We start from the raw sequence: 16,100 nt of genomic DNA on the forward strand, positions 1-16,100 counted from the left end.
AGGGAAGGGGAGAGGAGGGAGGGGGAGGAGGAGAAGGAGAGGAGGGAAGGGCATAGGGGAGGAGAGGAGGGAGAGGAGGGAGGAGGAAGAGAGGAGAGAGGAAGAGAGGAGGGAGGAAGACAGGAGGGAGGGGGAGGAGGGAGTGGGGGGGAGGAGAGCACAGAGATATGACGGAAAGGTCAGACTATAAAGAATGGATTCGATCCACCATGTATCAGATTGTTACGACTGCATTTGTCCTTGGCTGGGCAACACAGGTCAGTGTTGGAGGAGCCTTTACTGAGCAATGTGCCGGTCCAGACACAAGGCTGCCCCTCCCTGCAACTCAGATGAACATGAATCCTGTACACACACACACACACACCATGACACTGCAGTACAGAGGTGCGGAAACGCCATCCTTAAAGAGGAACTACACACACCAGCCTTGGCCCGCTCGAAGGGATTTTCATTCATATTGATTGTGGCGCTTCCTCAAACACTCCGAGGGACGTGTCAACATGGCCAGTTACCATGTGATGTATCTGAGCACTGATGTGACCTGTTGTGCACTGATGTTTTGGTGTTTAGCTGCTCTTCAAAGATGCAGCTCAACTAAAGGGCTCTGCAACTGCTGAGGTGCTACGCTGGTCTGAGAGGAAGCTGGGATGATGCTGGGATGATGTTGGGATGATGCTGGGATAATGCTGGCATGATGTTGGGATGATGCTGGGATGATGCTGGGATGATGCTGGGATGATGTTGGGATGATGCTGGGATGAAGCTGGGATGATGCTGGGATGATGCTGGGATGATGCTTGGATGATGCTGGGATGATGTTGGGATGATGCTGGGATGATGTTGGGATGATGCTGGGATGAAGCTGGGATGATGTTGGGATGATGCTGGGATGATGTTGGGATGATGCTGGGATGATGCTGGGATGATGTTGGGATGATGTTGGGATGATTTTTGGGATGATGCTGGCATGATGCTGGCATGATGCTGGGATGATGCTGGGATGATGCTGGGATGATGCTGGGATGATGCTGGGATGATGCAAGGTCCACGAAGACCTTGCATCAACACGAATTAGAACACTGGAAGCGCCGAGCAGTAAAGAGACCCCAGTAAAGTAAAAATGTTTTTTTTAATTCTAATTCAAATAATTAAGAGACACGGACAGACTACTGGGTTCCGTGTCTCCTTGATTCGGCCGGCCACACTTTATAAACTCCACTCTCTTCACAGCGACTTCCTCCTTTCAAATAACCTGACAGATGCATTCACAGTTTACCAGCTCAAACTAAAGAAGAAATCCTGTGCACAATGCACTGCCCAAGATTAGTATATTTATTATATTTAGTCCACAGATGTAAAGGGAACAAAACATATTCTAAAGTATCTGGTTAAATGTAGAAGAGGGGCCACCTACTTGATTTATCAAATGCAATTTTTCCTTTTTACACATAATGCGCTACTGCTCTTGCGTAACCCGCCATCCACACTTGGAGCTGGAGTCTCAATGTTACAGTCGGCTAATAACCAACATGAAACCACAATAGACACTCTCAACCGTATGATAACACTGTATATTATACAATGCCTGTCTTGTAGGGATGTGCATCTCCATCACATGCGATACACATCTCGATGCACTGCCAACAATCCAATACATTAAAGATACATGAAAGCAACTACTAGTGCGATATACGATTAACCCCTATTGCGATGCAGTGCGATTCGACACAATGCAATTCAACGAGATGCGATGCGAAAGAATATGATGCTATGCAATTTAATATGGTACATTATGATTAATTCGTGTCAGATGGTACATTATGATTAATTGCTTTGTCAGACAGCAAATCATAAATTTACTGAAGAAAGTGAATGTTTTACTTCACATATTAAACAAAGTCTCTGACAAAAGATAATATAACATCAGGCCTGGACCTTGCCTTAACCAGTCCTTCTTTCCTGCTGTATGCATTCTCTGAATGTAAAAAAGGGTCAACTATTACAGGCAGTCACAAGCTGCTGTAAACACTGTCATAACACCACACACTAAATTGAACTCATACGTCCTACTTTTTCTCAATGACTCAGCTATCTCTCGTCTTACTTTGTCGTACACAACAGGAATTTGTTTCTCGTAGAATAGCTTCCTATTCTCGCTAGGGGTACCGGTGGAGCTAGCCACTGACTGTAGCCATAGCTGAATCCGAGGGAGAGGCAGACGTCTCCACACAAATACCATGTAGCCTCTTCAGGTGACTACCTAAATTAGCCGTGCTGCTTATGTACTTTATTGCAGCACCACTTATCTTGCCAATTGCATGGGTCTTGTCAAATTGTCCATCTTTCTTGGAAAATGTCGAAGAGTTGCCAAACCTTGGATTTATTGCAAATCGTAGGAACGTGCAACTCTTCCTCCGCACACTCGCCCGAACACGCCTCCAACTTGAGCGAAACTTGGCCGAGAGACTGGACGAGAATCGGCCACTGACAGCAGTGGAGATGAGAGCGCGCTTAAGAAAGTTAGAGAGGCGGAATCTATCTAAATATAAAATTATTGGTCGCAAATCTTTGGTCACGTTTCTAAATACTAAAGGTGTTCGCCTACACACAATTATATATATATATGCGATGGATGACAATGTGGGATAAAATCGCGATGATAAAATCGCGATGTATCGTTTCTAACATCTTTGCATCGGTATAATCCTGTATGTATGTATGTATGTATGTATGTATGTATGTATGTATGTATGTATGTATGTATGTATGTATGTATGTATGTATGTATGTATGTATGTATGTATGTATGTATGTATATATATATATATATATATATATATATATATGTTAGAAACGATACATTGCGATTTTATCCCACATTGTCATCCATCGCATAGTGAGTTTTTATGCCGGAGCACCGATGAATCTTACCATCCCTACTGTCTTGTCATTCCGAAAGTTGTTCAAATGAATAAGCTAAGCATGTAACATCAAGTAAGCCTATATCCTAACTAATTACACTTGGCTCTCATTTTTTTAATAGCCTTCTTGGACTGTGTCCTGACAATAAATGAAGAACGTTACATGATTGTATCCAGGATAACTGGATCTAATTAGACCATTGACAGTTTATGATGTCTCTGTGTGTTTATACTTTTCACTGGGGACAACAACGCGATCAGTCAGCTGACTGTAAAATGTTGATAATGTTGGGCTCCTATACACCAACTGCAGTCTAACCTGCAACGTTCATTTTCCGACCTTGCCTTTAGCTCCGTGCAAGAAGCGCCATCTAACAATCATTACGTGTTAGGAACGACTCGCTGTCTGAAGACTCGGGGGTCATTTGACCAATGAGGAGGGAAAACGGCTTGGTACTTCTAGTGTTAATTAGCCTGATACAGAGGTAAGGGGGAGGGTAGGGGGAGATGAAGAGGAGAAAAAGAGAGGACAGAGAGGGAGGAGGGCAGCAGAGGAGAAAAGAAAGACAGGAGAGAGAGAGAGCGACAGAGAGATAGAGAAAGATGGGAGAGGAGGGGAAGGAGAGATTGAGCGAGCAAGAGATAGAGATAGAGAAAGATGGGAGAGGAGGGAGAGAGAGAGAGCGAGAGATAGAGATATAGAGAGAGAAAGATGGGAGAGGAGGAAGAGAGAGAGAGCGAGAGATAGAGATATAGAGAGAGAAAGATGGGAGAGAAGAGCGAGAGATAGAGAGAGAGAAAGATGGGAGAGGAGGGAGAGAGAGAGAGCGAGAGACAGAGATATAGAGAGAGAAAGATGGGAGAGGAGAGCGAGAGAGAGAGCGAGAGAAAGATGGGAGGAAAGAGAGAGAGAGAGAGAGACAGAGAGAGAGAGAGAGAGAGAGAGAGAGGAAAAGGGGAGAGGAGAGCTCCTGTTCAGCCTGGCTGGGTCTGCTACACTGAGTCCTACTTAACTAGCTTCAGCTAGACCTTGAAACTTCCTCCCAGGCCAGTCGTTAGATGTGGATTGATCATTCCAAATGTGCTAGGCAAGACTAATCAAGCACGTCGATGCACTAAAAAAACACAAAAACACATTTCCGAAAATATGATTTCAAAGCAGCCTTTCTCCCCTGGATGGTGCGTGTGTGTGTCTGAAGGTTGTCTTACATCAGGGGACACCTGCTTGACGTAGCTGGAGCCAAAAACCACATTCTCCAGAGGAGGAATGACCGAGTCTTTACTCTGGGCTGGAGCGCTGCGGTTCAGCCAGGTGCTCTTCACTGGCCGAGGGAAACTACACGCACACACACGCACGCACACACACACAGAGAGAGACACAGTAGTATTAAGCTAGCATTTGTGAGTTGGTCTGGCAATGTCAGGCTATGGGAATTGAGCTTACCTAGCCCCTTCTGTGCATCTCTTTAGATAAAAGTGGCTAAAATACTATACAAAGTACTATTGTATCCCACTAGTATTATATCCCATTCTCTATGTCATTTCCTGCGCTCTTGTATCGTATTCTATCCATATCAATACCTGCCATGCGCATTAGTTAATTTCCTGTCTTGTGCACCGTGTAATTTCCTGTCCTGTCCACTACATCAAGTTGTGGTCCTGTGCAATACATCAAATCCTGTCCTGTGCGCTAGGTGACTTCCTGTCAGGTGCTCTGACCTGATGAGGGGCTGGTGCAGGGCCACCAGGGATGCGTGTATCGCCATGGAGATGACGGACAGGTGGAAGTAGTCGAACATGACGTTGATGTGCTGGTGGATGCCTCGCTGGAGGCTGAAGTGGAGACGCACTGTCCTGCTGCTGATGCTCTGGAGGGAGCTGGGCTCCTCAGGCCTGGGGGGGGGGGGGGGGGAGACAGGGGGGGGGGGGGGGGGGGAGACAGGGGGGGGGGGAGACAGGGGGGGGGGGGGGAGAGACAGGGGGGGGGGGGGGGGGGGGGAGACAGGGGGGGGGGGGGGGGGAGACAGGGGGGGGGGGGGGGGGGGGAGACAGGGGGGGGGGGGGGGGGGGGGAGACAGGGGGGGGGGGGGGAGACAGGGGGGGGGGGGGGGGAGACAGGGGGGGGGGGGGGGGGAGACAGGGGGGGGGGGGAGACAGGGGGGGGGGGGGGGGGGAGACAGGGGGGGGGGGGGGGGGAGACAGGGGGGGGGGGGGGAGACAGGGGGGGGGGGGGGGGGGGGGGGGAGAACGAAGATCAGAGAAGGAGAGCAGAGACAACATCTCTCTAACAGCCTGAATCCCTTCATGATGTATGAGCCTTATTACAAACAGACTAGTGTCGTCACAATACCAACATTTAGACTTCAATACTGATAGTAAGTGTAGTGTCGCGTTACTCGATACTGAAACGATACTCATGATTTAATTGACATGGAGTAACCTACTGTAAATTACAGTAGGTTACACTACACGCGGTAGCTGTGTTTCAAACTCTGAAAACGGCAACACAAGAATTAGCGTAGGCTACATCTGACTAACACTTGAGCAATAAAATCTCTGGGGGGAAAAACATTCTAGTCCTTAAAGCCTGTATTCGATTGCAAATGAACTAACATGCAATACATATATCTAATGCTGAGGGAAAATACTATGAGCCAACACACGCAATGGTATTTAATCCCATACAGCTCAACCTAACAACAGTAGAAAAGGTCAGTTTCGCACAGTCGCGCGAAAGGGGAAACAGGGGATCTGAATTCTCCGAACACCGGCCGCATGTAGCAGAGCACAGGGGTGACATCACTCGCACATCCGCTGTTCTTCAAGGCACACTAGCCTGCAGCTTTTATCGCTTAGGTTCAACTGCCTGTTTCAGCGCATAAAAGTAGTTTTTTCTTAATGACAGTATCGTACCGTTCCTAAAAAGCGGTACGGTACCAATACCGGTATGCCGTGCAACACTAAAACAGACACCAGTGCAGGCAGACAGGGCCTGTTCCTATCCACAGAGAGAACACCCTGGAGAGACTTCGTCTGGGACACGTACGAGTAGTCTCCATCTGTGAAGTAGAGCTCCAGGCACAGCTGGAAGTCCATGTCATTTAGAGACTCCTCCACCTGAGACATGAACACACACACACGAACTCCATTAACCTCCACAACAGACCAGTAATCTGAACTGGAAAAAAAACATTTGCGAGAGAATAAAATGCGTGTGTGTGTGGGAAAGCAAGCTTAAAGCGATTCTCCTCAGCAAAACTGATTCCACTCGACCACATGGCCATGAAAACTATCGTACCACTTCCTGCTTTACCTTCTTCTCGTCCAATAGCATCATGACTTTGAAGACCATGACGTCGTTGACCACCACTTCCTCATTCTTGTACAGGATCTGAAACGTCTTGCTGCTGATGATGTCTTCCTGGACGGTGGCAGGAAAAGCCAGGTCAGAGCCTGGAGGGGGGAGGAAAGGAGAGCAGAGGAGAGGGGGGGGGGGGGAGAGAGGAAAGGAGAGGGGAGGAGAAGAGAGGATAGCAGAGGAGAGGGGGGTAAAGAAGAGAACCCAGTGTTAAACATCTACCCAACACCCGTCTTCTCACTCAACACCATTTATGCTTCTGACTTCTGCCTGGTCCAACGTCCTCTGCTTTCACTGAGACCCAAGTCCTTCTCAATCACAAGGTGCTGTCTCTGGAGGATGGGCTGAACTGCAACCTCCACAGTTCTTCACTGAAGGTTAGGTGGCTTACAGAAGCTAAACTGAGGGCTTCTGTGAAGCCCTTCAGAACATGGCTTAAAAAAAAAAGTGAAGTTGGATTTTAGGGTTGTAGGTCATAGTGTGCCGGACATACGGAACCTGGGATTTGACTTTGAAGAGCACAGCTCGGCCCCAGGTGAGGGACCAGGACTAGTCCGGTCAGATATCCTCTGTGTTATCCGACCCAGAACAACACTGGAGACTTCCGAAGCAGCCCGCCTGTATCTTCAGTGACTGGTTCTTTTGTTACGCCTGGCACATACAGAAAGGGCTTGGGGCCAGCCACAGACCCTGGCACTGGGCATCCCAGGGCAGGGACGAGCTAAGAGGCGCTGGCAAGGGAGGAGAGGCAAGGGGAAACAAAGCTAGTGTTGTGAGGAGTAGCTCAACCAGGCCATGTCCACCTCCTGCCAAAGGAACTAAATCGGCTTTACTGCAGACATACTTGCCATTCCTTTATAGTGTTGCTTCAGGATGAGGTCGAGCGCAGCTCTGAGAGGGCCGTGGACACGAGGGATGGAGGAGGGACGGAGGGAAGGACGGAATGTTCGGAATACTGCGTCAGCAGCGCAGCATGAGTGCGACATTCTAGAATAAACCTAATCAGCTGATAACATTGAGGCTCCTAAATAACATCGTTCTGCCTCCTGAAACATGCAGATTGTCTAGCAGCCAGTGTGCTGGGGACTGGGACAGCAGATAACCAGGGGCTTGGAGCTCATCTCACAGGGTTTGACTGCAGAGGTGATGTAGGACTGTAGATGTGATGTCGGACTGTAGAGGTGATGTGGGACTGTAGATGTGATGTAGGACTGTAGAGGTGATGTAGAACTGTAGAGCTGATGTAGGACTGTAGAGGTGATGTAGGACTGTAGAGGTGATGTAGGACTGTAGAAGTGAGGAAGGACTGTAGAGGTGATGTATGACTGTACAGGTGATGTATGACTGTAGAGGTGATGTATGACTGTAGAGGTGAGGTAGGACTGTAAAGCTGATGTAGGACTGTAGAGGTGATGTAGGACTGTAGAGGTGATGTATGACTGTAGAGGTGATGTAGGACTGTAGAGGTGATGTAGGACTGTAAAGGTGATGTAGGACTGTAGAGGTGATGTAGGACTGTAGACCATCACTGACCTGCGGGATGCAGCAGGCTGGCCTCCACCTTGTGTGGCACGCGTGGGGGAACCTTCATACTGGCACGCAGCTGGTAGAACCTGGGGAACACAGAACACTCAGAACCGAACTGTGAAGAGAACATAGAACCCTGAGGGGAACATAGAACCCTGGGAAAAATGTGGAACTCTGGTGCAACATGGGACACTCACCTGTGAAGAAAGGAAGGAAGGGGGATAGAGAGAGATAGAAAAGCAGAAAAATAAATAAAGAATACAGTTGTTTGACCTTGTTTGTAAAGAACAGGTAGGTGACAGCTTGGTTAACTCAATACCAGCTTAGGAAATCAACCCTCAGTCAGAGAGGAGAAACAAGACCTTCTAAACACTAGTTCACCTGAGCTGCTCGATCACTGATGCCAGTACACATGGAGCCAACTGACGTGAGGTCTGGCTAAGGCCAAGATACTAGAGGCCAGGAGAGTAGAGGCCAGGAGACTAGAGGCCAGGAGAATAGAGGCCAGGAGAATAGAGGCCAGGAGAATAGAGGCCAGGAGAATAGAGGCCAGGAAACTAGAGGCCAGGAAACTAGAGGCCAGGAGAGTAGAGGCCAGGACAGCATAGCTGACCTATATGATTGGTTTCTGGAAGAACTAAGTTCACACTGAATCCTGCTCAGACAGCAGGTGAGGAAACCATCCATGAGTGGAATACAATATGACGGTTACATAAATGTTTTGCAGCGGCACTAGTGTTCACTAGTAGTAATCAAGTGCCAAGTGTTCAACGGTAGTACGGAAGTGCTAGCTCCTGCTACCTCCACTTTAGTAGAAACAGAGCTGCTCCTCGCTACACCAGCCCTGTTAGCACCTGCTAGCTCCTCCAGCACTGTTAGCATCTGTTAGCTCCTCTCTAGTAGAGATAGGGCTGCTACACCTGCAATGTTAGCACCTCTTTAGTAGAGACATGGCTGCTACACCAGCACTGTTAGCACCTGCTATCTCTTCTTTAGTAGAGACAGGGCTGCTACACCAACACTGTTAGCACCTGCTAGCTCCTCTTTAGTAGAGACGGGGCTGCTACACCAACACTGTTAGCACCTGTTAGCTCATCTTTAGTAGAGACAGGGCTGCTACACCAACACTGTTAGCACCTGTTAGCTCATCTTTAGTAGAGACAGGGCTGCTACACCAGCACTGTTAGCACCTGCTAGCTCCTCTATAGTAGAGACAGGGCTGCTACACCTGCAATGTTAGCACCTCTTTAGTAGAGACATGGCTGCTACACCAGCACTGTTAGCACCTGCTAGCTCTTCTTTAGTAGAGACAGGGCTGCTACACCAACACTGTTAGCACCTGCTAGCTCCTCTTTAGTAGAGACGGGGCTGCTACACCAACACTGTTAGCACCTGTTAGCTCCTCTTTAGTAGAGACAGGGCTGCTACACCAGCACTGTTAGCACTTGTTGGCACCTCTTTAGTAGAGACGGGGCTGCTACACCTGCACTGTTAGCTCCTCTTTACATTTATTCATTTAGCAGACGCTTTTATCCAAAGCGACTTCCAAGAGAGAGCTTCACAAAGTGCATAGGTCACTGATAATAACAACAAGATAGCCCCACAGCATTGCGGGTAGTCAAAAACAAGAAGTACATATTGTGAACAACCAAAAAATAGTACTAAAGGGAAGAAACCATAAGAGCATTTAGTTAAACAAGTTAAAATTACACAACATTAATCTCTAAGTGCAGGTGTACCTGTAGGAAAGCAATAAAAATAGGATTTAAAAAAAAAAAAAAAAAAAAGAATACAACAGTTTAAATCAGCTACCACTAACCAACAAGAGCAACAGTCTAAGCAAGAGTCATTGTGAACCTTGAGGAAACTAGCGTTGGGTTCAGCAAACCATTCCTAAATACCATTGTACTCCCGGAACAAGTGCGTCTTGAGCCTTCTCTTGAAGGTGGAGAGACAGTCCGTGTCTCTGATGGAGGTGGGGAGTTGATTCCACCACTGGGGTGCCAGGCAGGAGAAGAGCTTGTGCTGGGACCGGGCGGTCTTGAGAGGTGGGACCACCAGGCGGTTGTCTGAAGAAGACCGTAGGTGGCGGGTGGGGGTGTAAGGCTGCAGGAGAGACTTGATGGAGTCGGGCGCAGTCTCGTTCACTGCTCGGAAGGTCAGTACCAGGGTCTTGAATCTGATGCGGGCCGTTATGGGTAGCCAGTGGAGGGAGATGAGGAGCGGGGTAACGTGGGAGCGTCTGGGTAGATTGTAGACCAGACGGGCCGCTGCGTTCTGAATTCTCTGAAGAGGGCGGGTTGCGCATAGTAGAGACTCTTTAGTAGAGACAGGGCTGCAACACCAGCACTGTTAGCACCTGTTAGCACCTCTTTAGTAGAGACAGGGCTGCTACACGTGCACTGTTCTAAACAAGCTCCCTGATATACAAACGCCCTGGCAAGGTGCTGTTGGATCGTTCCAGCTCTTTGGCTAGCCGGAGTGTGGCAGGGATTGTCCTGTGCCTGCTGCAGTTGAGGCTGTCCAGATGTTTCGGTGTGTTCCAGAATGCACCCAAGTGTTCCAGAATGTTCCAAAACGTGTTTGGACTGGGTTCAGGGTCTGCCAGGGTGCTGTTTAAACAGCGTGAACCGTGTCACATCCTTTTCCCTCTCCCCATCCCCCGTCCTCCCCCTCTCCAGGGCTCCAGACTAACTTGTTTTACTAGGAGCACAGTAGCCCCTGACTGAAAGCTTTAGGAGCGCAAGCAGAACATTTTGGGGCACACCTTGTATTGACCTGCAATGCATTTATTAATGTAACTAGAGAGGGTACAATTCAGTGGCAATTTTAGACCCTTTTTAGGAGTGCTCAAGCATCCCTAAATTTAATCTCAGCACCCCTAAAAATTATACATATATATTTTTTTAAATATATTGTTTATTATCATTTGATGCTGGTAGTTCATGAAGAAAGCGACATCCTTAGTTTTTTTTATTCAATATTTTGCATAATAATACATAAATGTATAAATTAAAATAAATAAAATGAAATTAGGGATTTAAATTAGCAAGAGGGTTTACGTTAAGCACTTTTGCAAGGCACTGTATTCATGTCTCATTCTAATTGGGGGCTGAGCACCCCTAAAGGTCTGATCCTAGAATCGCCCCTGGGACAATTTCTGGGAAAATTGTGGGGTGTGCCTGCGTCAGTTGCAGATGGGTCCGTTTTTTTTACTGTCATTTTACAACTGATATACAGCGACGCAGGGGCGTAGCCAGAAAAATATTTTAGGGTAGGCCTAGAAAAATATGGATAGGAATCTTTTCAGTTTGTTCTTTTTACTTATTTACTTTGCGATGTGCACCCGGTGCATAATCTTTCAGAGATATTTTTGTTTTTGGGTACCGTGGCTACGCCCCTGCCTGGGATGCACCAAGTTTGAGTTTAAATACATTATTTAATGTGATATTACGTACTGTACATGCAAAAATAGCCTCAACTTTCCTAGACTTTTAGCTACGGTACCAATGCAGAAGGAACGCTGATATCGCTGTCTTACTAGAACGTCGTATCTATGCGTCGTTGCTAACGTGTGCTGACATTGTGCACACCCAATGAATTCAAAGTGTGTAGGTCGCACATGTGCGTGTAACAAATGCTCGCACCGTCTCAAAAACTGGTCGCAAAATGCAACCATTTGGTCGCAGTCTGGAGCCCTGCTCTCCTTTCTCCTTCTCCACCCCCTCCCTAACCTTCCTTTCTGCAGCGTGGTTCTGAGCCAAGACTGAGAGGGCTGAGTCCGAGCCTGGTTCCATCCCCCAGACTGTGTGTTTCCAACAGAAGGAAAGCCCTCAGACCACAGCAGCCTAGCCTGGGCTGGCTGTTCTCTGGAGGGGAACAGGGCTATTAATACCTGATCATTCTCAGAGAACCGTAGAGAGGTGCTTCTCTGGGGCCCGGCGGGGAAACAGAGACACAATACCGGGTCTCGTAAAAGCCGGGAACACAATACCGGGGCCGGAATGCCACCGCCGCAACAGGAAGCTGAGAGAAGGCCCTGTATCTGGAAACATGCTTCCTGTCTGACACAGCTGTGTACACCCAGACACACACTACAGGGGAGAACTGGGACAATGAAACACTGTTTCTAACTGGGATTTCCCACTCTTTCTCTGTAGCCTACTGTACGTCCCAATAGCTTTTGGGCATCTCCAATTGCTCCCAAGGTGCTGTCCAGGGAGCAAGCACCTCTGGGAAATGACCAGAACCTTCAGCCATGCTGGTGGGTCTGAAGGCCTCCGTTTACACAGGCTAGGGAAGGCCAGGGGCCAAAGCCGGGGCCAGGGCCCAGGGCCAGCAAAATCCTCCCAATCAATACAGTTGTAACCGCCGGCCCGAGATCGTATTACTACAGACGAGGGCTTGGCTTTGTGGATCAAATGTAACACCATCAGCTACCACAAACCACAGGATAAATGCATAGTTTGCAGTCAAACAACAAGCAGCATGCCTCTACCTAACCAGGACTAGACCAACCCTATACCAGACAGACAATGGATAGTATAATGGCTGCCTCTCTTAGAATGGTTGTCAAGTTCTGTGTTACAGAAGTCCACTGGAAAAGCCAGTTTTTCCACCTTGCACCTGTTCAGCTTTTGCCAGCCTTGAACTTCATCACCTCAGTGTGTGTGTTTGTGTGCATTAAATATTTCATATTGCATCATCATATTCCTCTGGATGTTTGTATTATAATTAATCATAGTTAGATTAACTGGTAAGGGTTGAACATGTGAGAATAGAGAGAAAAGAGTGTGACATTGAGAGAGAGAGAGAGAGAGAGAGAGAGTCTGTGTGTGTCTGCTGTGATCGCAGGGACGTGATCAGAGGGTGTGTCTGCTGTGATCGCAGGGACGTGATCAGAAGGTGTGTCTGCTGTGAGGGCAGGGACGTGATCAGAGGGTGTGTCTGCTGTGATCGCAGGGACGTGATCAGAAGGTGTGTCTGCTGTGAGGGCAGGGACGTGATCAGAAGGTGTGTCTGCTGTGAGGGCAGGGACGTGATCAGAAGGTGTGTCTGCTGTGAGGGCAGGGACGTGATCAGAAGGTGTGTCTGCTGTGAGGGCAGGGACGTGATCAGAAGGTGTGTCTGCTGTGAGGGCAGGGACGTGATCAGAAGGTGTGTCTGCTGTGAGGGCAGGGACGTGATCAGAAGGTGTGTCTGCTGTGAGGGCAGGGACGTGATCAGAAGGTGTGTCTGCTGTGAGGGCAGGGACGTGATCAGAAGGTGTGTCTGCTGTGAGGGCAGGGACGTGATCAGAAGGTGTGTCTGCTGTGAGGGCAGGGACGTGATAGGGTGTTGGATTCCCGCTCCCCCAGAACCTCCCCACAGAGCTGAAGTCAGCATGGGGGCTTCCTCTCTAAACCTAAACACCAGGGCCTGGCTGGGATCACACACAGACAGATCGACGGGTGGGCGATAGACAGGCAGGAGACAGACAGGCGACAGACAGACAGGCAGACACAACTACTTGTCTGAGAGAGAGAGACAACGTCAAGTCTTCTGATAATTTCATCACAAACGTCCAGCTGTCAGCTCTTATCTGTGCATGATTGTAGTCCTGTACAGCCAGTCCCTGAAAGCTGTCAGCACACTGCATCAGTATGTCTCATTTACAGCAGCAAGCTGTCCGCAAGCACCCACAACACTACTGTCACGCCTGTGTCCTCACACTCTCTGAAACAGCTGTCCTCACCCTCTCTGGAACAGCTGTCCTCACACCCTCTCTGGAACAGCTGTCCTCACCCTCTCTGGAACAGCTCTGCTCACCCTCTCTGGAACAGCTGTCCTCCCCCCCTCTGGATCAGCTGTCCTCACCCTCTCTGGAACAGCTGTCCTCACCCTCTCTGGAACAGCTGTCCTCACACCCTCTGGATCAGCTGTCCTCACACCCTCTCTGGAACAGCTGTCCTCACCCTCTCTGGAACAGCTGTCCTCACCCTCTCTGGAACAGCTGTCCTCACACCCTCTCTGGAACAGCTGTCCTCACACCCTCTCTGGAACAGCTGTCCTCACCCTCTCTGGAACAGATGTCCTCACACCCTCTCTGGAACAGCTGTCCTCACCCTCTCTGGAACAGCTGTCCTCCCCCCCTCTGGATCAGCTGTCCTCACCCTCTCTGGATCAGCTGTCCTCACCCTCTCTGGAACAGCTGTCCTCACACCCTCTCTGGAACAGCTGTCCTCACACCCTCTCTGGATCAGCTGTCCTCACACCCTCTGGATCAGCTGTCCTCACCCTCTCTGAAACAGCTGTCCTCACACCCTCTGGATCAGCTGTCCTCACCCTCTCTGGAACAGCTGTCCTCACCCTCTCTGGAACAGCTGTCCTCACCCTCTCTGGAACAGCTGTCCTCACACCTGTCCTCACCCTCTCTGGAACAGCTGTCCTCACACCCTCTCTGGATCAGCTGTCCTCACACCCTCTGGATCAGCTGTCCTCACCCTCTCTGGAACAGCTGTCCTCACCCTCTCTGAAACAGCTGTCCTCACCCTCTCTGGAACAGCTGTCCTCACCCCCACTGGATCAGCTGTCACCACCCTCTCTGGAACAGCTGTCCTCACCCCCTCTGGCACAGCTGTCACCACCCTCTGTAGAACAGCTCTACTCACCCCCTCTGGAACAGGTCCACGTTGTAGAACTTGTGGAGTTCCACGGAGAACTCCACCGTGGCCTGGACCTCACTCATCTTGTTCTTCACCAGCGGGAAACCCTTACATCATCTGACACACCTGCGGGAGAACACAGAAGAACACACACACACAGAAGCACACACATAAGAGCACACACACACCAAGACCAAAACATTAGTCACCTGCCTGGCCTCCAGAGGGCTTGCCAGAGTAGGACTCAATTAAGGGCTCACCCTTGAGACACAAAGCTTATCTCACACTGGTCATTACTGAGGCAGTTAGGCCCGCACACACCACACAGCAAGCAACACACCACTAGCCATTAGCCTAGCCTAGCACAGAGAATCTCACTTACAAGCAGTCCTGAAACCAGCAAGGCTAAGCCCTCGCCTAGCCTCACCTTGCCTAGGTTAAGCCCTTGCCTAGCCTCGCCTTGCCTACAGTAGGCTGACCTAGCCTTGGCTCGCCTAGGCTAACCTAGCCTTGCCTCTCCTGGCTCTGTGCCTCTTGCCCGTTTGTATAGAGGCTCGGCAGCTCAAACTGAGAAGCACAAGTGTTCTGCTGCTTGTTCTAGAAATAACACAACTCTGCTAAAAGGCTGGCAGGCAGGGCAGCCAAACTTAGAGAGAAAGAGAAGAGGCTATGAATCACTCCACTGAAATAGGCCTGCAATACAATATCCACTACTTGACAATGTTAGATTACATATATTTGTTATATTTGTAGTCTGTCACATATACAACTATATACATAAATACTAAATATAAATACAAACTAATACTGTATATATTCAATAAGGATGGCAAGACCTATATAGGGATCTCCATCCTAATGAAATATGTCTAGCTCTTAACTTGCAGTGAGACTTGAGGTGGGTGAATATGATCTCTAAACTCGCTGTGTGTCCTCCACAGATTCTGAGAAGTAAAGCTGAAGAGGAACTGGCATCGCAAATCAGCCAGAAGTCCCCTCAATTACTAATGTGAGGGATGAATAAGTGATCCCCCCCAACAGGGAGGAGGCAGTGTGATTCTGGCAAGAACCACAGAGAAGGAACACAATATGGCAATGACAAGACAAGTCTGCCTGGAGAGCAGCACAGACCAGGAGCACAATCTGGCACTGAGCGGACAGCTCTGTCTGTGGCAGGTTAACAACAGGATGGCTCTGTCTTCCTTCCCACACCCACCCACCTTCCCTCCCATCTCTCTGTCCCTCTCTCCCCCTCTCTCTCTCATTCTAGTTGAGCAGCGAAGAGAGGGTGGGTTGTATCCACCTACTGTGTTGTTTACCAAACACAGGATGCAGTGCAGGGCAACAGGGTTACTAGATTCACAAAAGGCCCTTGAAGTGAAGCCTCCGGGCGATTTTCTCTCTCCCTCCCTCCCTACTCGTCTTCCGTCTTTACACGCTTGCTCTCGTTATCTCTCCCCTCATCACTCCCTCCTTTACTATCTCTGACTTTCTTTCTTTTCCGTTTGATTTGAAGCTCGAGAGCATCAGAGGAGACAGAGTTTTGCTTCCAGCCGGTCTCACGGAGAAGCAGCCCCACCAGAGAGACACTCCACCCTCGTTTCATCGCCCTCTCCTTTGCTCTCGTCTTCCTTCTGAATTCCTGCTTGC

At 49.1% G+C, this 16,100-nt stretch overlaps 1 protein-coding gene across 6 annotated transcripts in view; it reads right to left on the reverse strand.

Moving 5' to 3' along the window:
• The window catches only part of fam135a (family with sequence similarity 135 member A), a 31,831-nt gene that overhangs the window by 11,976 nt on the left and 3,755 nt on the right, over positions 1-16,100 (reverse strand). For 4 of the 6 annotated variants that reach the window (XM_047029070.1, XM_047029069.1, XM_047029071.1 and 1 more), the window contains 6 exons: positions 14,457-14,576; positions 7,813-7,892; positions 6,220-6,374; positions 5,968-6,038; positions 4,641-4,814; positions 4,131-4,257 (listed from right to left, as the gene is read on the reverse strand). In XM_047029070.1, the coding sequence (XP_046885026.1) occupies positions 4,131-4,257; positions 4,641-4,814; positions 5,968-6,038; positions 6,220-6,374; positions 7,813-7,892; positions 14,457-14,533 (684 nt within the window). In that variant the 5' untranslated portion in view covers positions 14,534-14,576. The remainder of the gene's footprint in view (positions 1-4,130; positions 4,258-4,640; positions 4,815-5,967; positions 6,039-6,219; positions 6,375-7,812; positions 7,893-14,456; positions 14,577-16,100) is intronic. The other 2 variants (XM_047029072.1, XM_047029073.1) reach the window with 1 other exon arrangement.

The sequence above is a fragment of the Hypomesus transpacificus genome, chromosome 11 (assembly GCF_021917145.1).
Source record: "Hypomesus transpacificus isolate Combined female chromosome 11, fHypTra1, whole genome shotgun sequence".
In the NCBI taxonomy this organism is placed as follows: Eukaryota; Metazoa; Chordata; class Actinopteri; order Osmeriformes; family Osmeridae; genus Hypomesus; species Hypomesus transpacificus.